The 22,666-nt window shown below is 41.1% G+C and overlaps 1 protein-coding gene across 5 annotated transcripts in view; it reads right to left on the bottom strand.

Annotated features, from left to right (window-relative positions):
• ANKS6 (ankyrin repeat and sterile alpha motif domain containing 6) overlaps positions 1 to 17,599 on the bottom strand; it is a 39,014-nt gene extending 21,415 nt beyond the window's left edge. For 2 of the 5 annotated variants that reach the window (XR_008731423.1, XM_055705318.1), the window contains exons 1-7: positions 17,032 to 17,597; positions 13,448 to 13,947; positions 9,331 to 9,375; positions 5,651 to 5,855; positions 2,469 to 2,575; positions 891 to 1,039; positions 224 to 434 (exon numbers count right to left, since the gene is read on the bottom strand). Coding sequence is in view for 4 of the 5 variants with exons in the window: in XM_055705318.1 (XP_055561293.1) it covers positions 224 to 434; positions 891 to 1,039; positions 2,469 to 2,575; positions 5,651 to 5,855; positions 9,331 to 9,375; positions 13,448 to 13,947; positions 17,032 to 17,381 (1,567 nt within the window). In the remaining variant the exon portion in view is untranslated. Of the gene's footprint in view, positions 1 to 223; positions 435 to 890; positions 1,040 to 2,468; positions 2,576 to 5,650; positions 5,856 to 9,330; positions 9,376 to 13,447; positions 13,948 to 17,031 lie in introns of all 5 variants that reach the window. The other 3 variants (XM_055705317.1, XM_055705316.1, XM_055705319.1) reach the window with 2 other exon arrangements.
• Between the last annotated feature and the right edge of the window lie 5,067 nt (positions 17,600 to 22,666).

The following is a 22,666-nucleotide window of genomic DNA, read 5'->3' as shown; positions in this document are numbered from 1 at the left end:
ATATAAAAATAGTAGCATTTTCCTGCTTAAATGATGCTGCACTCAGCGTTCAGCATGATCAACAGTCAGGAATACAAACACCTCTCTGTTTATATACTAAAAATACATTATGTGTCTTTTCAGTTATATTAAGCCAAATAAAAACTAAATCAGTAAATTAGAAATAGTATCATCTTGAGTATGCCACAAGAGCTCACTTCCCGCAAGACAACTCTGGCTTTACCGCTAGCTTTGTTATTTGTGATCCAAGCTGTAGCAGCATCAAGGTTTGCAGAGGTGTCCGTATCACCCTTTGAAACTGCTTTTATGGTGGAATTTAATGATGGTTCAGGCTCATCAGGAAAAGGTGCAAACTGATTGGAAGGAAATCCATGGCGTAATGTCTGAGTCAACTTCAGCTTGCGGAATCGATTGGACATCCTGCTCCACCAGGACTAGATTGATAAGAAGACACAACAATTTAGTTCCAACTAAAAGAAAAAAAGAGGAAAAGAAACGTACAATTAAATAATCCTTACAGCAGTGATAGATCTGTCAGGGAGTTTTTAAGATAAACTACAAAAGCAACATTAAAGTGGTTTGCAATTATCAATTGATCCTTAGTACCTTCTACTACTTAATTATGAGGTCTATTTCTAGGCACTGAAATGCTTCAGTGCAAACTCTTCCTTAAAAGTCTTCCTTTTGCCTTGCCATCTGACAAAAAGAAAGCTAGCTGAACACATGCTACGTTTCATAAAACCAGGAAGCACTGTCAATGAGGAATTCGGAACACACCCCCAAAAAATATCCCAGTTACATACTAGATCCAAAGCACTTAGCAATGACTTTCTCTGCTTCAAACATTACAGGAAATAATGTGTTGGTTATCTAAGACTGAATATATTTACCTTTAGACCTCCTTTGTCATCTGGCAACATTGGGACATTTAAGGATTGCCTACTTCTGGAACAAGGCAAAGACGATCTATTGTTCAGCTTACTCTTGTCTTTGTCTACTTGCATGCATGCTGATGCCAGTAACCGTACAAGCTCTGTGTCTAAAATAAAACAAATTAAGAAAACCTTTAGTCTGTTTTGCTTTCCCAAATTATGACTGATATGCTGACACTTCCCCTATAAATCCTGTAAGGGAGTAATTGATTTAGCTCTCAAATGCAAAAGCAGATGAATCCCCAAAACCTTTTTTCCTGACCTGTTTCCTATACCTTCTTCCCACACAGTGGGCTAGTGTCTTACCATCACTGCTCTAAAAGGTATTTATCAATATAAATAAGCATGCTATTCTGTCAGAATCAGTCATGTGTGACCAAGTGAACTGCCTTCTCTTGCAGTTTGCAGAAGCTGTGATGCTGCCTTTCCTCACCTGACACAGAAGACAGTAGAGAAAAATGAATGTTCTTTCTTCAAGTGTAGGTTGCAGAAAAGAAGCTTGAAATTAAATCCCAAAGAGAAAGGAGATGTTCAGCCTGGACAATGAAGGGATTGAAAAGACAAGGCAAGAAACAAGGTGGACAAAAAAGGTAGAAAAAAAAAGAAGGAAGAGGAAGAAAAAAGAATGTGCGTGAGAACAGGACAGGAAAGCAAAAAAATCTGTAAATCTGTATTTCATACAGAGGTCAGGAAAGACTTTCAGGAGGGCAGATAAAACTGACATATATATATATATATATACACACACAGGTAACAAGACAAACCACTCTGTCCTACAAGAAGCTAGTTATAAAACAATTCACTGTATTTATTTTCTAAAATTGCATACTATTAGTCATCTACTTTTGATAAAGGAAAGGTATCTGCTAGTGACCAAAAACACCGTAATGAGTAAATACAGAGAAAACAAACTAATTCCATCAGCAGTAGTGCTGGCTTCAGACAAAAGCAATTCAGATACCAGGCAAGGTTAACAATAACAAATTATATTACAACAAACACTAAATGTGTTTCATTGAAGTCTCCCCAAAACATGCTGCCCTTTTCTAAAGCATTCCCATTAAAAAAAAAAAACCAAAACTGAACCCTGAAGTGTGATTTACTTTCAGCCTTTACAGACCTAGTTGGGAGGTTCAGCCAGGAGTTCACTAGCTTTGTTCTCATTGCACTCTCTTTATCCTGCCCCTTTACTGCTGTTCAGAGTGGAAACTTCTAGCTCCAGTTCATATCTGTGCTAATAACACTACAGAATACCTGGGCCACCGCTGTCAAATGCGACTGAACTGGTTCTGGTGATACAAATGACACAGTTTGAAGCATCTTCAAAAACAAACAAAAGAGGAATGCACAAAATCTGTTATCCCATAGATGTATACACTTGTCTAACCAATTAACTCAAAACCCACCATTTTCAGGCAGTATCCAGCTTGGACCTCGAAATACACTTCCTAGCAACTTTAATGTATTTTCTAGATTGGAAAGGATGTTTATCTGTTTATGTTGTACATTTCCTCAGTGCTCTTTGAAATAACATACCTGGATCATTCAGCAGCATTATCAGGTCAAAAGCTGTGTATCCATTTTTGGCACGAAGATTGACGTCAGCTCCTTGATTTAACAAATACTTTACAATGTTTTTGTTTCTTTAAGGGAAGAAAAAAAGGCATTGCTCATGTTAAAAAAACAAAACCAAACCCCTAATACTCCATTTTCATCCACTTATACCAATGCTCCTCAATTAGAGATCAGAGTTCTTACCTTTTCTATAGCTAACCGAGTCTCAAATTTATTCACAAGCCATTCAGAAGCTCCCATGATTCCTTTGTTAGTTGCAGTTTACTCACTATGAATCACACTAATCAACATGCACAAAGTTAGCCTAAAAACCCTAATGCGTGAAGTAAGTTTCTTAAGCTGACTCTTTGGAACTGACTCTGGAATTTGTTGCCAAACACCTTCACAAGCAAATGCCATTAAGGCCTAAGGCAAAAAAAGCAGATGGAAAGACAAAGGTCAGTCCAGTACTCATCATACACCATCATTCTTCCATTCAGTACTTCCCATACAATTTCATATTCAGAACAGGTAAGAAATTGCATACAGAAAAGCTGAATTGACTGAAGATAATTCATAAACTCCAAACAGTACTTCTGTTAATTAGAGATATAAATTATACAATTGAAAATGCACATTATCACTTCCTTGAGGTGTTTCAAATGCAAACCAAATCAGCATTAAATGATAACAAACACAGATGCCTTCCAACAAAAGCTCATAAAAGCTAGCTGCACAAAAGGAACTCGCCATCCCATTCCCATTAGCCTCTCTCCCTTCTCATACACCTGAATAAATAAACAGGACTTGCCTCATGAGTTAAAAACAATACTGTAATTCAGCCTACAAAATATGTGAACAGACAACAGAGCTAGGAAAAATACATTTAATACAAAACTCCTCTTGAGCAGAGACTGACTGTATAAAACAAACTCCAACATGCATAAGCAACATAGACCAAAAATGTTCTGAAGTATCAACAGGTCACTGCGAATTCTAATACTGAGGCTGACAAACCAATCTCAACCTCTCCACTTCAGAGCATTCCTTCTTATCGTAGAAATTTTTCAGTTCTGAACTCACTCCAGATAAAGACAACCTAAAATGGAGGAAGAGTGTTTCTCCTCTCTTTTAACAAAAATTCTGTTTATCCCTACCACAGCTCCTCTGCATACTTCCCATTACTTTTCTTCCTTAAAACTCCATGATCCCGCCATCCTGCTTTTCAGTACTGCACTTTGAGGGCACAGAGACACATCCTTTAGCACCCCTGGCTCACACAGACCTTGCCTACTCCCTCCTTCAAACCAGAGACGCTCCACACCACTGCTGCTCCTGAGAAAGGGCTAGCTGAGCCGCTGCAGAGGCCAGAGATTTCCAGTTACAAAAACTCACAACTGTCCCATGCCAACCAAGCAGAAAGGCTAGAATGCAAAGTATAGAATTAGAAGGGTAAACATTTATTCATGCGCATGAGGTGCCCCAGCCACGTTGGGGCACCCCAAATGTGGTTTTACAGAGGCTTCTTGTATACTTGTGTGCATTCAGTGATTAGTCACATCTAATGTGTTTCACTGAAGTCTCCCCAATGAGACTGCACAAACAAACAAACAAAAAAAAAGAGAACATAATTCACAGAACACCAACACTACCAATCATAGTGAAAATCATTATTTTAGTCATGATCATCATAGTACTAATCATAGTAAAACTTTGCAAAGCAACTGTATTTCTGCAGCTTTCTTGCTGCTTGTCTCACTGATCCAGATGTCCCTGGAGTCAGTCTTGCTATCACTACTTATCTATGGAGAGCTTTAAGTTTCCAAGAAGCCAAGTCCTTACTTCCAGGAATGGGATGTCCTTTTGGTCCTTCTACTGAGCTGGTGTCCTTTAGTTGTTTTACTTAAGCATGAACAATACCAAAGTCTCCAGTAAAATTCCTCTACTTCAAGTATAAAGTATGTTAACAAAGCTAATAGAATTTCATACTATAAAGACTAATTGATAAAGGGAACTTTCATAACACAGTCCTCCAGGAAACTGAAAGGGCCATATCCGAACACATGCAGCACTCTGCTGGCATATACACTTCCACAGACAAGAGAAGTGCCCATGTACCGGTAAGGGGACATGTCAGCAGCTCTTGCACATCCCATCACCACCGGATGCTTCTACTGTAGCTGTGCACTGGGGTGGCTCCTGGTAAGTGAAATGGCCACACTGGGAAAACTGAGTTTTAGGCACTTCTGTGAAATGCCTATCCCTACTATCAGCATTGCATTGGTGAGGAAGCACAGAATCTCATCTTATGTAGGTACCAGGAACTAATTCAGAAAAATTTTCACAAAGCAATGACCTGACCTCCTATTTTTCTCCTTGGTTGTGCTTTCATAGTCCAGTGAGATCTGCTGGCAAAAAATAAAGGCTGGAGCAGAATATCTGCATTTGTACAATTAATGCAAACATTACTAGGAGTGAAGTGAATCTTCACCTTGCTGAGACCCTCAGCTACAACAGAGAACAGTTCACCTTCCTAAACCAAATATCCTGTATTCAGACAATGCCAAACATATGACAGACACTATATTTGAAGTACCAGGCCAGTTTTTGGGGTCTGACTCTTAAGTGCCTACCTGCATTTAGAAAGTACCTTTAGAGAAAACAACATCCAGTTCCCCAGTGGGCACATTTCAGAAAATTCCATGAAAACTAAAGGCTGGATAGGGGAACATAAAAATGGGTTTAAGAGTGGAAAGTATGGCACATAGAAGGGTGATTGCCTTGAAGTTTCACAACTTGATGCAGCCTACAATCCTAGCAGGGGGCAATACCATCTTACAAAACACTAAAAAACGTCAAAGGATGGAAGTTGAAATGAGCACCAAAACTCTTAGTGCCTGCCTGGAGCACTACATTCCCAGCACTTAATGAGCCACCTCCAAGTTCCCAAATGTGCCACTCATTCTGAAACCCAAAGAGCATTCAGATTTGCTCTGAAAAGCTGAAGGCAGTGCAAGAGTCATGGAAAACTGAGGTCATAAGTCTCTCAATTTCTTGTAAGACCCCTCTGCTTCCAGAGTCAGTGTCAGAAAGATTTATTCTATTGGGATGTAAGAAGAATGAAACTACTTTACTGCTAGATCCAAAGACAGCATATATCTTACCCATGGTATGTGGCCTGCATTAGTGCTGTCCAGCCATGAACATTATCCTGTTTGTCAATATCACCATTTTTCTCAACAAGGAGCTGAACAAGGGGCAGCTGTCCAGTTACAGCTGCAATCATTAATGGAGATGCTCCATCAACATTGGTAATATTGACCTGACTTGGGTCTTCATCAACAATCTCTTTAACCAGCTGGAAGTTTCCTGCAAAACAGTGATAAAACATAATCTACATAAGCAACAGAGAACTGCTTAGCCACTGAATTAATATGTATTTTGCTTTGCTGACACTGGTCTACGTGTAGTGGAATTAAAACAGAAAAAATAAAGTACTAGAGCAACTGCAATATATTTGTACTGATCTTTGGTCTTCCAGGCTATATAAAACTGTGGCATAAGCAGGAGGCACTGTTTTCCCGCATTTTCCCTACCTGTACACTTATAGTACAATCCCGTTACAAGAATCATTTTCTAAAATGAACAACTAAGCTTAATAGCTGTATAAACTGCAGTGCATCCCACATGTGAAGACACAAGTAGGCAATATTTCTATTAAATTGTCATAAGATGATGTCATGAAAGGAAAATTGACGAGGCTGAGACACTATGAATTGTGCTTCAGCAGGATGAAGATCCCTGTTCCATTTCCATAGGCTGAAATCACAGCAAGCAACAATTTCAGAATCAAAGACAGTGGGTACAAAGGCACTCAAAAGATAGTGGAGGCCACCCCTTGCCTTAAGTAGGCAGAACAACACCCTGTGTCACACTAACCTGTGAGTCCTTTCAAAGGTGGTTCACTGATTCTAAAAACCTCTACTGATACAATTCCACGACCTCCCAAGGAATTTATCTATTCCAGTCCTCAACTTTTCTATATTCAGAAAGTGTTTTTTTTTAATTCTGCCTCCAATATTTAAACTAAATCTCCAAGGCAAAAGTTCCCTACTCCTTGCTCAAGCGTAACGTGTTATTCCTGTCATCTTTCTAGTTCTTGAAACTTGAACATAATGTTCAGGTTCCCATATGAAGAGGCTGGCAGTCACCAAGTTCATGTCTAGATTACGAAAAGCAGTATAAAATATGCTACTGAACATATTTTAACTAAGTTGTGGGCTTTTTTCTAAATATTAGTAGAACTAGGAACAAGCAGTTTTTAAAAATGTATGACATAGATAGGGTTATCTTAAGCAGAGATCTTAAGCTCACCCACCTCCCTTACTTTTTTGATGACATATGCCAGGAAAAAGAAGGCAAGAAGTTAACAGGAAAAAAAAGACCTTTGTGACCGAATATGTACCGCTGCAGGAACAGAGTAAAAAGAAGCAAGTCATCAACTGCCATGCAAATGGAAAAAATCTCACCTTTAAAAAAACCCTTCAGATGGTAAACTGCTTCAAGACATGGGCTGCCTTCAACTCAATCATAGGCATGAACACTTTCCTTGGAAAACCAGTCAAAACCCCACACAAACCCTGCAGGCAGCTGAATGCACTTGCTGAAACCAACACCCACCCAATTTCTTGGAACAGGGAAGATACAAAAGCACAGGACTACATTTTTTATGTCCCTGTTTAGCAAAAGGCAGCAGGTGGCTTTAACACAGACCGGCAGCACAGAATTTGTTAAATAGAAACCCTGGAACCTACAGAGATTCCACAATTGTTTGAAATCTGGCCTGGACACTTCTTAACCTATTGAGTTGCTTTTTAGCAGCGTTGCTATCTGTAGCCAAGTATTTCAGAAAAAATCAAAAGGAGTATGCCACACAATATCCATTTGGCTCATCCACTAAGACTACTTCTGACCCAGCACTAACATTTCTAAATCTCAAACTAAAAGTCACAGCAGTGCAAAACAGGCAGATGAACTCTCTAACAGACCTGAGGCCGCCTCAGGAAGAGGTTTTGGCAGCTTACGTGTGAAGAGTTGACATTTAAGAGAGCGCTCCTGGTACTGCTGCCTATCACCTCTTTCTTGTCCACTATTATGTCTGCCCATTTCCAGGTCTGGTAGCCTGAAAACCCGTGAAGCTCCTAGAAGATGACTTACAATGGTTACTTGAAAAGCAACTGTTACACTGGTGTACAAAACTCAGGATATGAACTGAACACTAAGGCCAGGCTTAACCATTTAAAACACACCTCTAACTTCTCAACAGGAATGCAGCAACAATAAAACTTGCAAGATAATTGTTGATATAAAGATGCATTTCTGAAATCCAATTGGACAGATGTTCAGAAAAAATGGATTTTCCTTCACAAAATCCACTCATTTGCAAATAATAATAACAAAAAGAAGATCCATCAGAAACTGTGGAAGTTGCTAACTCAGAGGTCTCTTCAGGGTGCAGGTCCCTGTTGAAAGCAAGAAGGTGAACCACACCAAAGGCTTTACTATTATGTTACAGTCAGGAGTAGGTACATGGGCAAAAAAGCTGGAATGAGGGGCAGCTGCACTCAACTCTAAACCTTACTTATTCTGTATGCACGTATCACAGGCAGGAGGGGGAGACTCAGCTTTCAGAGCAATATGATCAGATTTTCTACGCCACAGACACAGAAAGCACAGCAACAGTAACGATTCGGTCCACTGCACGTGCAAGGCTGTACTACCAAAGTTTTCTCTTTGTCTGCGGTATCTTAGTCCCAAGTAAGGGCACACTGACTGAAGAAGTGATTCCCCCCTTAGGTATCATGACTTCATTAAACATAAGATTTCATCTCATATGGGAATTACATCTTCCAATATTAAAAATAAATAAATATTACATAGATCAATCAGGAACTTTGCTTTACTACTGAGTGACTATTTTTTTTCAGACTGTCTACATAGGTAGGAATGCCAGCCATAGGCTAAATGTACTATCAAATAGCTGAAAACATTTAAAAGTCAAAATACCAACTATAAATCAGGTAAGGTTCAAACACTGAATCTCTTTAACCTGTCAAAGAGATTGCAAACAGTGTGGAGTTTTCTGACCTGCGACATTATCAGGAACCTAAACAAAAACTGAATAAAACCATTTCCCATGTCAAAGCCATCAGATAGCAAGTCTCAGGCCAAACCCTTCACTTCAGCACTTTTTCCTATGCTGGAAAATCCAGGGAAATAGGTAACCAGAAAGCAGCTTGCCATCCACCAGGAGCCTGGAACAATAAATCAACAGGATGGCACTGGCTCTTTCTGTTTGCCACAGAAGAGTTTTACCAGTTGTGTGCTCATGGAAGTCACTCTTGGTCATGGGAGAACAGGCAAAATCTAAGACACTTACTCTTTTCTTGAGACAACTTTCAAGAGCAATTACAATGCTCATGTGGAATAGAAGCCAGCATATTCTTTGCACCAACTAGCACTTTTGTTTTCATACTTCAAGTTTATGAGGAACGAAAAAAAAAATCATATTAAAGGTAGCATGGTCTTGCAGTAACTGGAACTACAACATAACACCGTTTTGGCATAAAGGGCACAACCAGAAGTTGATAAAGATTTTCTCATATTGGAACGTAAAGGAAAATAAACTGCAGACATAAATGTATTTTTAAAATTAAAAGAAGAACAAGGAAAAAACAAAGTCACATGTAAAAACAGAACATGTCTTGGTTTCCCATATTAGTAAACAAACATGCTCTGAAGTTACAAGAACTGGACACAGCGCAAGAATCCTCTCAGTACCTACCCAATTTCAAAGCATGAAAGACATCAGGTTGCCTCTTTTCTGTATCTGGGAAAAATATAAATATTTCCATTAGCAGCCATCAAAAAAGCAAAAAAATTATAGTAATTTTTTTATAGCAGAAAGTATTAAATTTACATAAAGGTACTATAAAACTTACATTTAGACATACCTTTAATAAGAACAAAGAAAGCATTGATAACCTGTTTATTCCCTTTGTGAAGAATCACTCACCTGTATGGTTCTCTGTGCAGAGCTAACTATAATATACAAACTATAATAAAGCACCAGTATAGGCTTTTGCCTTTTAACTTCCATTCTCTATCAGAAGACTGTATTTGAAACTTTCGTGTTTCCTGCCTGGAAGACTAAAATATCAATTAAGGAACCACAGAATGGTTCTGTGGTCTGGTGTAATCCTCTGTACAACTGCAAACACTCAAATAATACAGGATTATTTTGAAAGGTGACTCAAAAGGAGTTTTACAATTTTACAAGCTGTTCCACTTTTTTTTCCTCTTCAGTATTACCAGGTTAATTTGTGAAGGTCACAAAAATAAATAGGGATGATTGAACTACACACCTTGGTATCTGTGCATTAATCAATATCCTTCAACTCCCAGATCACCATCCCCATAATAAGAACAGCAATTATTATAATTTTTAGTATTTTTAGTGAAGAATCATTCCCTTCACGTCTTCAAAGTGCTTTGAAACTGCTGATACTATGTAAGATGAGGAAAAAATAGTGACATGATTTTGCACCTTCCACTCAAGCCAGAAAAATATATCCTTTTCCATCTTCCAGAACGCTACTGACACTACAGAATCAATGGGGTAAAAAGATTTTAAGGAAAACAAGGAGACATTGAGAGATTTCCTGAGCTGGATACTGCTTTTTTTATGGTAATACATAAAAGGTTGATCTTCATAGCTTGACTACAAATGAAGTAATTTGAAAATGCTGAGCAAAAGCCTAGAAAACCATAAGAACCTTTTATTTAAGACTGGGAAAGAGAACAGTGGGTCCTACGTTTTCTCCTGATTCAGAAACTGCTCTTACAGAAGGAACTATGTATGAGCTCACCATTAGAAAACTGATTTCAAAAGGGTTGTTTAGGACAACCAGCGCCTGTACTTGGCATGTGAAAAGCCCGTACGAAAGGCAGCCTCAGGGAGCAGGAGACCACAAGGAGATGCCAGAAGCAAGGGGGTTCCTCCAGGTAAGCCAAAGCAAGAACAGAGGCAGAACACAGGCAACACCCAGGCCATTTTGGTTAGTTCTGACTTTGCTACTGAAAACAGCCCCGAAAAGAGAGTTGCTTTCTTTTGGGATGCAATTTGCCCTATCTATGGCAATGGGATCAGAAGACAAGTTCCTTTTCTGCTGCCTTCTTTACAAGAGAAAGGGTGGGGGTTTTTCTTCCCAGAATACACAAGACTTCAGTGCTAGGAGACTGAAGCTATGGTCAAAAATGAATGCAGAAATTTGTCTGGAAGCTTAACATTTTTACCCCTCCTCATCCCTATTAGTTACTACCCTTCTGATGGAAACTCCCCCTCAGCAGAGGTGATAGGACCCCCTCAGCAGAGGTGATAGGAACATTCATCTGCTTTAATCCACTCTCCTAGCTTAAACAGACTTCTTCAATACACTATATTATATGAATACAAAGACTTTCAATCAGGCCAACTCTGCCTGCACATCCATTCTGTATGTGCACTGTATGGGCAAGGTATAAAGCACTGCACTAGTGAACTGCACTGATTCTCTGTGTGTACTGTAACTGACTGATGTCTATTCCTCAGAGACTGATCATGAGCAAATGTCTACAGTCAGCCGGTTCTGTCTGGCAGCATGGCTGTATGAAAGCCCTAGCTCCAACTTAACCTATGAGCCAACATCTAAGTTAACACCTTCTCCAAAGCAGAAACAAATGTCAGATTTTTGTCCTTGCTTCTGAAAGTATCAGAGAAGCTTGACCTGCAAGAATGACACCAAATGTGAATAAAACCCAAGAATTTTGGGGATTGTGGACATGTCCATATGGCAGTATAATGTAGACATAATTAGGTAAGATTTAAATAAGCCTGTCTCATATTATAAGTGGCAAAGAGCTTACAGTGGGCTATTCTACTCTACAGGCTTTCTGCCACCATGGCTGGGTGGGCGGTAGCACCTGGAAAAGGTTCTTTCTAGGCTAGCCACATCCTTAGACTTCATAGCCAAGAACTCCAAAGCTGAAGAATCCAGATGCAGCTCTTCCAAACTGTCTTGTTAAGCACCTCCCACCACTGATCTTCATCATAAAGAACAAACATCTCGAAGTGTCCCCAGACAGCCACATACAGAAATAAGGTCTCAATCTTTGTAATGACTTATTGATGTTCAAATGTCCAACATGATGTCCAAATCAAACTGCCTGATTTCAGGAACAGATTTAATGTATTTTTGTTAGCATAAACTTCTGAAGAAGGGAAGAGAAGTAAATCCACAATACTTTAACAAAACTAGCATAAGACATTCTTAATATTATTTCATAGAACCGGCTAGAAAGAAAAGCTAATGTGGAAAAATATGTGGGAGTGATAACCGCAATAAGTAAAAACTAAAAAAAAATTAAAGCCTAAATTCATTAACATTTCAAACTGGCAGGTGACAGCAAGTAGGTTTAACCTTTATCTTCAATAAAAACAAAACCTCTAGGTAATTACATCCCAAAAAATTGTCAACAGAATACAAATTTGCTTAGTAGTTAAAAAATGGAAAATTACTGGTAAAGACAGACAATATACCACTCTTTCCTTTGGGTTGAGTGTATGGTACTGGACATACAGGTTAAGACTGAAGGAAAAATTTGTAGTCTGTTTGCTCACATCTTTCTAAGCCTTCAGATTCCCTAGTACAAGATACTACCTCTGCCTACAAAATCCTGGATTTCTTACATCCTTCCATGCTCATGGCTAAAGTCACATGACCACCGCACATTCTTTAATTACAGTCACAAAATGCCTCTTTATCACTTGTCTCGTTCAGTGCACATAACGAATAAATTACAAGACAAAATTAAAAAGCATAAAAGCAGCATTTCTTAACTTCATTTTAATTGAGGTTTGCATTGAAATAATGTTATTTTAATCTAGTTTTGTACATATACAAACAGTGTGTGTGCCTACTCTGTGTGTGTGCACATAAACAGGCATATTCTCATTTGAAGGAAGGAGATTGCTTATAAATTTTAAGTCCTGAAGTCAACTAAGTATTCCCATCTCCTGCAAGGAACATAAAAGTAGGGCACATGCCGACTTGTTATTCATTCACATTAATACTTGGTTTTCTCAGAATACACACTCCACTATCAAAGGGCTCTGAGGAGGTTTCACATATTCAGAGAGAGGTAGAAGAAAATGTTAGGTTAACCTCATCTGGTTTTCTGCAAGTCACAGGCCTTATATGTGACACCAAGTGAAGACAATCCAATCATGAGGTTTAGAAAGGCATTTAACCCTTGATTACACCTCTACTAAGTCACTTCAGGTCTAAGCTTCACTGCAAAATATAGTGTCTTATTTCCCATTTGAATTCTTCTAACTTTAAACACAGTTTTTTTCTTTGGCTGCCACATAAAAAGGCCCTCCAGTATTGGACATCCTGTGCCCTATGTGGACACTTTATTAATCACACCTCTTAATCACCTCCTCATGAAACCAGACATTTTCAACTTCTTCAGTCTCTCAGGTTTTCTCAGTCTATGATATCCTTTCTGTGATATCCTGGGGTTTTATGTCCCTTTTTTACTGTGATTTCAAGTAGGCCTTTGTAATTTCTTCTTAAATGAGCAACTGGATCGGGTAGTTTAAAAGTAAACATTTAAAATACTTTAAAATGTTTCACATTATTTTTATTGCAGGACAGGGATCTTGTCATGTTAACGTGGAGATAACTTGCTGAAGTTGTGCATTCCTCCCGCACTTGAGGTAGGTGTACTTATTCCAACATTTTCAAGAGTCTAGTTACAAATTATAAAGAACATCATGTACATACAAAATAACTCCTTCGATTTCTAAATACACAATCAAAACTTCAAGAAAGTGAAACAAAAAAACTAATGCTCCATACCTGTCTGGGATCTGATTGTTGTGAGAGATTCCAGGTAGTCCTTCATGTCTTTGTGTTTGAAGCCAACAGAGATTTCAAAAGGTGTTTTATGTAGTACATTCAGGTGATCAGGATTGGCACCTTTCTCCATCAACTGCTGTGCCAAGCTCACCTTTCCACTAACAGCGGCCAGCATTAAAGGACTCCAACCCATAGTCTTCACAGCGTAATTACAATCCGCTCCCCAGTCTAATAACAGATGTACCACTGCCTCGTGTCCATGCTGAGCAGCTGCCATTAGTGGAGTGATATCAGGAAGCTCATCTCTGCTGCTGTTAAGCACACTTGTGCTAAAATGATCATAATTGTCTACAAAAGCTCCAGATTCCAGCAACAATTTCACCATGCTGACGTGGCCACCTCTGGAGGCCATTGTGAGGACACTGGCTCCTAACTTATTCTGTGCATTGAGATCAGCACCATTCTCCAGCAATATGTGAGCCACACTTATGTGTCCAAACCTTGAGAGAAAGAAGTAAGGAGGAGAATTAACACCTTGGATGGCAGAGGCTTCTCAAAAGAAAACCGACATACTCTGAACACAGAAAACTGTTACTAAATCTACTGACTAATATACTGTGAGGGACTACACACATACCACTGAATGTGACAGTGGTCACCTTACTGGAGGGGAGCAATGAACAGCTGAGAACTGTAAAATAAACCATTCCACATGTACCAGTGACCATGCTCATAAACCAGGCACCTATTTAAAAGGATGTTCTGGTAAAGCAGCAAGGTGCTAGCCTCATTTTCAACTGCATAACATCAACATGTAACTTCTATAAACCACAGTGTCACTTTCATCCTCTTATTTCCAGGCCTGTATCACATTCAAGAATCAAAGGCAGTTTATTTGCAGAGATCTTAATTAAGCACCCTCATTACTATTGAACAAGTAGAATAAAAACTACTTCAAAGGGTCAATGCTAAAAAAAAAAAAAAGAAAACAAAAAAGACCTTTTCATGAACTGGATAGCCAGACTTTGTATTTGCATCATCCCTTGCTTTCCAGTTGTGAACTATCAATGTACCCCCACAATGGAAGAAGGCTCAGGCAAGGCAGGCATGTGCCCACAAAGCTCAGAACAGAAGAGCACAGCCAGTGACGACAGCTGTTGTAAACTAAGCTGAACTTCTCTCAATGTAAAAGGGATTGAAGGGCGCCCTTTGTTTTAGAGAAACAGCTCTATCAGCAGAGTGGGACAACTGTCTGTGTGAATGGCCTTCCCTAAAACAATCAAAACTATTATCCTCCTGAGTCAGTCAGACCAGCATAGGGGAAGTGTCTACACAGCTCAGCCCAACACAGAGCACCAAAACTGAGCAACCCAACAAAACAAATTTTGAAGAGAACATGGGGCATGAGCTGGCTTCCAGCCACATATTCTTCCCTGGCAACTGGGGATGACCAGCATCATGACGGTGAGCATACAGGGACTACTAATGGGCGTGCTGTTTGTCTTGGGTTCAACTGTGTGTTTTGGCTGCTATATTAGGCTTGTGTCATGATTTCAGGAGGCTGCTCTATCACTAGGCTAAACTAAAATCCTATGTAACATCAAATATATTCCAATAAAGAAACTTGGTATTAAAGCCTCCTTATGTAGAGTATCTAAAAGAACTTTGTCAGAGTATTGAACTCTTGACACCAGTTTTACCCGTAACCCAGCCCTGATACCACTTGACTATCAGAGGCTCTGGTAGTTTGCCAGTAAACAAAAGACAGTCATGAAAGCCATACACCCAACCAGCTAGTTAACCATGAGAAAACGGAAACAGTTTACCATTCTTCTGCTGAGGAATCCCCACATTTCAATAAACATAACAGATTGACAAGATGGGTACTTTGGGCTTTTGTCACAGATATCGTACATTACTGTGTGCTTGTGCAGTGTTTAACACCATCAAACTTTGATCCTGGAAGCAGACTTTCTACACTGCAGCAAAGCAAACGTTAGTCGAGGAAATCCCAAAGAACACTACTAAAGCAGACACAAGACCCCTAGTTTCCTTTAACGAAGTACAGAGTTGCAGGCTAAAGCTTTGAGGACCTGTCTAGTCCCTAGGTCTATCCTGGTAGCCTTCACTCCATCACCTCACTAGAGCCTGCAACTCCTGTACATGACTAATTTTATGCATATATGTATCTCCTGTCCAGTTTCAACAGGACTAACCGCAGCCAGAAAAACATGTACATAGTTTGAAACCTACGTCTGTACAAAGACTATGTTTCCTTTTTAGTTATCCATTAAAAAGAAAAAAGAAACATGCTCTTCCACTCCGTGTTTTCTCCCCAGGCTTCAATGATACAGTACTTTTCAAATGGCAGCAAGTAATTTCTTTCAAACAGTGACAGGGCTATAGTGATTTGAGTTTATTGTTTTTAGAGAATGAGCGTACGGTTTTCATTAAGGAAAAAAATATCTAAGAGTGTTTCTGCAATTTTTTTCCTTGGGTTTTTTTTTTAACCTTCATAAAATAACAAAACTGTTGAACCTTGTCTTCCTTGTTCTTACTGGGAAACCAGCTGTGTGACTCATTCTTTGGAACTTTCTATGGGCTTTAACCAAAAGAAGAAACACTGACTTTGAAACAGACTCTTTCCTTCCAAGTATTTTAATCTGTTGTAAACCAACGGGGGGGTGGGGGGGGTGGAAATCCACCAAGAAACTGTTCTCTTCTCAAACATTCAATTCTTATAGGAAAGCGCTGCCCTCCAACCTTGCAAAACACCCCTGTAAACCTGAGGGGTACTTGTATATGTAAAGATAATCACAAACACCAGCATCAGCGATACGGGGACATCCCACAACCCAGCAGTGGGTTACATGAAGCGCAGCACCACTGATGCAGAAAACAATTCAGTTTTGTCATTAAAAGCCTCAGCAATGATTATCCATATCCTCCAGCAACCCACTTAGGAAAACACAGAAAAGCCAAGTGGAATGAATTCTTTCTTTCTGCTTCAGTATGTTTTACGTCTGAGGTCACTTCAACAGGTAGGGCAAAACACAAACACACCAAAAAATATGACAGAAAAAGTTAGGGGTGTGCGCATATCTTATTTCCACAGAAGGAAAAGATGGAGCAGTGTTTTCATGTTACCTCTGGGATTCTGCACTGGCTATACCCAAGAGAGAGCATGAACAGCTTTGATTACCACATCTTCAATATGGAAAGAGAAAACCTAACGCCCCAGCGTAACACTCACCCAGATTTAACCTCGACGACCCCTCCCCACCCCACCCCCCCGGGAAGGTAACAGGTGGCCACTCGGACGCCCCCGGGGTAACGGCCGCTACACGGGTGAGTGACCGCGGCCTACAACATGGCGGCTGCCCCCGCTCTCCCGCACGCCGGCCCGCCTGCAGCCCCCAGCGCTCCCGGGCGCCCTCCGCCGGCCCGGGACGTGTCATTTTGAGGGCGGAGGAGCCTGGCGGCGGCGCCGTACCCGCCCTGCAAGTGACTAGGCCGATGCCCCGCAACGAGGCGGGATGGCGGCCAGAGACAACCCCCCCCGCCCGGCCCGATCCCTCCCCTACCTGGCCGCTTGCATGAGGGGGCTCCATCCGTAGTGGTTCCTGCTCTGCACCGAGGCCCCCTTCCGCAGCAGGAACCGCACCAGCTGCTCGTGGCCCCCCGCCGCGGCGAACTGCAGCCCCGTGTTGCCGGCCTCGTCCGTGCAGTCCACGGGCACGGCGGGGGCCGGCGGGGCGGACGGTTCGCCGCGGGGCTCCGCCGCCGCCTCCTCGGTACCGCAGGAGGAGGGGGCCGCCGGGTCGGCGGTGCCGCCGCCGGGCAGCCCCAAGAGGCGCCGGGCGGTGTCGCAGTCGCCCTGCTCGCAGGCGCGGAGGAAGAGCTGGACCTGGGGGGGCACTCCGCACTCCCCCATGGGCAGCGCCGGCCAGCCCTGAGCAGCTCGGCCGCCGGCGGCTCGGCGGCCGCCGGGAAGGGAGCGGGAGGAGGGGACTCCGCCGGCGGGAGGAGGCCGGCCGAGGGCGGCCGCTGCGCCCCGGCCGCTCTCACACGGCGGGGAGGGGAAGCCGGGCTGGGCCGCACGCCACGCTGCTGCAGCCGGCGAGGGGCCGCCGCGCCTGGGCGGGAGGCGGCGGTGTCACCGCTCCTCGTCGCAGCCAGCGCCTGGGTCACCACAGCTCCTGCCCCTTCCCCAGGTGCTTCCTGTCATCCACTCGCCTCCGGGCTGCCGCCGTTTGCCTTGCCGCGTTCCCGCTACCATTACTGACTCCCTTACAAAGAAGCGGCTCTGCATTGTGTGTGTTTCTGCCTGTGGTCATCGCAGCAAGCCTTGCCTGTAGGGCTGCAGGGCGTATTCCCTCTTACCCGACGCAGTAACCCCTTTTTCTCGCTTCACAACGGGATTTCTATGGCCTAGCGTGGTCCCTCTGTCAGCCCCACTCTGCGTTCACGATACTTCAGCCTTACTTACACCTTCCTACTTTCTTTCAGCTCCAAACCAGCCTCTTCTGTCACAGAGACACAGAATTCACAGTTGAGTCATTCCCCAACCGACACATTTCCTACCCCCTGAGAGCACTGATCAGTTAGTCATTTAAGCATAAAATTTGGATTTCTTGTGATCTTCAGCTTCAGCCTCCCAGGCAACTTGAAATCTTTTCCAGGTTATATTGATTTACATATAAAGCGAGGGGAAAAAATAAAGCACCGATGAAGTAATTCTTTAACTGGAGTTGACCAGCCACTTAAGAATAATTGTGTCCTGTCCCTGTATGTTTGGGCAAGTCATTATCTATAAAAATTGGTGACTTCAATAATAGAACATGGCACTTGCTACAGTGGTGGAGGTTTTGGGGACAAGATGACTAGGAGAGGCTATGGGGAGTGCAGTGAAACCACCAAACACCACTAAAAGGAAGCCATCCCCTGGTTTGAGGCATTGGCATCCATATCTTCCAAGTTATATGGCTTTCTGCATCTGGTCCACCTGCAAATCCAGATTGCCAAACCATCATGGCAAAGGGCTAAACAAGTTACACTTTGAGAAAGACTCCAGCAACCAAGAGTTCTGGCTGTGTTTATGGCCACTTAAACCAGTCCTCTGGGAAAGTACCATTCACAGCAAAGAAAAAAAATACACCTTTGCAAATTTATCATTACAGAAGGAACAGGACAAATCCCTAGACAGGGTAATTATTGAGTGATCCTTCCTCCTTCATATACCATGTGTTAACTCATGTAAAATACAAAAAAATACATGAATATGAAATGTATTTATGTTAAATAATTTCCTTAAGCATAAAGATGCTTATAGTGGCCATCATCACAGGAAAGATGCCTGGCTAGGTAGACTTTTGGTCTAGCCAGTACAACCATTCTTACATTACGATGGTATGAGGAGCTTGCCATCACCAATAAACCTGGACGGTGTAATTCACTGCGTGTAGATTTCAGAGTTTGGAAGAAGCAAATGGCAAGAGTGATTAATGCAATATATTATTCATGACTGAAGAAAACTGGGTCATACTTACCATATCAAAGTGCATGCCTGGACATAGTCAAATTAGTGACAGGATCACTCCAGTTGATCTTTGAGATAAGCTACTGAACATGTTGATCATACAAATTTATGGTATGTAGCTGGTGATTACGCTATCAAATTCTACTAATGATTTGAAACTCCAGACAAAGATACCATGAATGTAATTAGAAGCTAACAGCAAAATATGCAAGTCTTATTTTAAGAAACTCATAACTAAGCAATAGGAAGTATTTGTTGAGATTTACAAAATGAGCAAGGAAATTGTGCTGAATTCTGCTGCTGTCATCTGATGGTCATTACTATTCTCAGTCAGCATCCTAGGCCTTCATACAGATAAGATCATACAGTGATTTCTGTCTCTGATTGAGAATCAAAATATCACGAGGCAAGGGAAAAATAATCAGATCTCTTCTGAAATGAATGAAGTGCTATAGAATATTCTCATGCTGATGTAGTACCAAGCTCTCTGGAAAATACAGGACTCGATTTCTTCACCAATGAAAGAATCAGCCTAACCCTTTCAAACTGTTCATTAGGGTAGGATGATAGAGAAGGCTTAGGTTTGAAGATAATACAGGAGAAAAAAAACAACCAAGATTCTCAAGTGCAAATTGTGCATTAGTTGTTGGGAAGGTTTGTCCAAACTGCATCTGGTTTGACCAGTCAGTGAAAACAGTGTTGCTTTTGACAAGAAAATCTTTCCTGTCACCGATGCGTTAATTTGTATAGGTCAGTGTTAGATTGCTCTGACCTGAAAATAATTTGAAGTGGCAGAGAAAAACCTGATGGATGGAAAAATTACTGTAAAGGACATGAGAAAAGTACAAGGAACAGAACAGGCCCACCAAAAAAAAACAGAACAGACAAGGCAAGAGCAAACATGTGACGTCAGCATTTGTGAATCTTTCCTAACGGAAGTCTCCACTGCAAATGATATCAAAACACCAGCAGGGAGGTAAATGGGCCAATGTAAGCTTTATTAAAGCTACTCATAATACAAGGTGACATAAAGGAGAGAAACATAGTCATTGTTCTCCAAGACACAGAACTCATCATCTGCAAAACGAAGCCTAGGAAACCATTATGGCATTTAATGTAACTGTGCAGTTAGTAAAGTATAATACAACAAATGTGCAGTGACGTAGAACTATGAATCGGCCAGGTAACATAACAAGAAATTCTGTTGCTCTTACAGTAATAATAGGATGTAACATATTTGGACATATCCTTATACCATGACACACAAGAAAATTTCTTCCTCATATATAACTCAGGATCACATAATAATGAAGACTATAAAATCAGTATCATAATCAAAAGCATCTCAGAAAGGGAAAAATGCAAGTAGTCAAGGAAACTGTTCCAAAGAAATCCAGAAAACTAGACATAGCTGACTCAGTCATAGTCTTCATTATGAAGACCGGGGATGATGGCATCTCAATTTTCATGGCGATTCAAGGAGTAAAAGGCTTATTTTCTACTGTAAAACCTTGCTGATATTAATCACAAGGAAGTCATACTTCTGAGAAAAAGAAAACTGAAAATTTTAGCATGTGTTTGGTGTGAACACTTTTATCTCTGCCTTAATGAAAGGCAGACATATATTAGAAATACCATCATAGAAAAGCAGATGCTTCTCCAGTATCATTCAATTCATATATCATAGAATCATAGAATGGTTTGGGTTGGAAAGGATCTTAAAGATCATCTAATTCTAACATCCCTCCCATGGGCAGGGACACCTTCCAGTAGACCATGTTGCTCAAAGCCCCATTCAGCTTGGCCCTGAAGACATCCAGGGATGGGGCATCTACAACTTCCTGGGCAACCTGGTTCAGTGTCTCACCACGCTCACAGTAAAAAAATTTCTTCCTAATATCTAATCTAAATCTACCCTATTTCAGTTTAAGACACTACCCCTTGTCCCCCCAGACCCTTCCCTTCTCCAGGCTCAAGAACCCCAACTCTCTCAGCCTGTCTTCAGAGGAGAGGTGCTCCAGCCCTCTGATCGTCTTAGTGGCCTCCTCTGGACTTGTTCTAACAGGTCCATGTCTTCCTTATGTTGGGGCCCCCAGAGCTGGTATACATTAACTTTGGTCCTTTCAGGCATAGAAACAGAAATAACCTTGAAAAAATTACTAAAAAAAAATATGTTGTAAGTGCCTACAGCATAGGATGACTAAGAATTCCACCACGTAATATGCCCTTGAGTTCTTGGTTCAGAATTGTAATCACAGTATATATAGCTGGTCTCTATTTTGTCTACTATAACCAGCTGCTGTAACTTTCAGAGGAATTTGCTTCATTTATATTTTTCAGAATATGCCATAATTTTGACCAAACTTTCAAAAATTATTTGCAACACAGTATTTTGATTCACTGTGTCTGCACAAGAATATATGAAAAATCAGTTAGGTTTCCAATATAACAGACCTTCAGTAACGTGTCACATCATACCATGTTCTGTGCACAGAACTGCAGTTTTGTTGTAAGCTTGCTAGCTGTGGCTTCCTTTATGTTACAACATCTCTTCTACTGCTTGTAGTTCATACTTGCTCTTTAGCTAAGGAGAACATTTATATACCAGCAATACATAACCAATCAATGCCTTTGGCATACACATCCTTCCTACCTTTAAGCTATCCTAGCTTGCATATAACTTTTTAAACAAGGTATTTTGTATGTGTGTGTACGTGTATGTGTATCTATATATGCAGACATACATACGCACATACATGTACTAGAGAGTCTGCAAACTGGTACAGATTAGGTCTTGCCCAAGTAATCCACTGAATGCTGCCTGTTTTTATTAGCACGTCAGTATGAAAATTTCTCACAGCATTCCTCAGTCTCATAGAAGATCCATGAAATAGCTGACAGTTTCTATCTCACTCATCAAGACGCTGTTTTTAATCTATTTTATTTTTAGGCCACTGTACCCACTGTTCTTCCTCTCGACTAAACTCCTGATACGCTCTGCCTCTGACTATGCATCCAGCTTCCAGCTTCACTCTTGACCCAAAGCCCACCCTGTAAAACAGGGGCCCGGCTGAAGCACCAAGGACCTCAAAACCTACCCTTGCGGCACCCCGCAGCTGGGAAAGTGGGGTGCAGCGCATTTCATGTTTTGCTTGTGCTATGCAGCTGTCTCAAATAAAGACACTGTCAACACAAACACATGAATAAAAAAACCTGTGGCACTGGTAGGACAATGAGCTGAATAATAATATTGTAAAAATACAGGTACAGTTGTGCTGATAAGGAGAGAAAGAGCAGCCAAGGTGGGAGCTGGGGGGGACGGGGGTGGGGTAGGGAAGACTGTTTCTCAGCAGGGCAATGCTATTTTATGCCCAGGTAAAGCAATGGTGCACAATGACCTGTAGGTCCAAAGCTGTCTCTAGTGGGTATGTTTTGTAATTTGTCTGAATCTTCTCTTTGAACAAATTTCCTATCTATCTGCAAATTTGTCCATCATGCTCCTCTGATACTCCCCCCCCCCCTTTTTTTTTTTTTTTAGAATATGTAAGTGTTGGCTGTTACTAAAACTAGGAACACTGTTTTGGAATACATTATTTGTCACTTTCTTCTCCCCTGGAAGTATGTATTTAGGAAAATATTTGAATTTCAGGTTTATTTTAAATGCAGTCTCTATCAGCTGA

Source organism: Falco cherrug, chromosome 3 (genome assembly GCF_023634085.1).
Source record: "Falco cherrug isolate bFalChe1 chromosome 3, bFalChe1.pri, whole genome shotgun sequence".
In the NCBI taxonomy this organism is placed as follows: domain Eukaryota; kingdom Metazoa; phylum Chordata; class Aves; order Falconiformes; family Falconidae; genus Falco; species Falco cherrug.
This window is presented reverse-complemented; position numbering and strand designations above follow the sequence as displayed.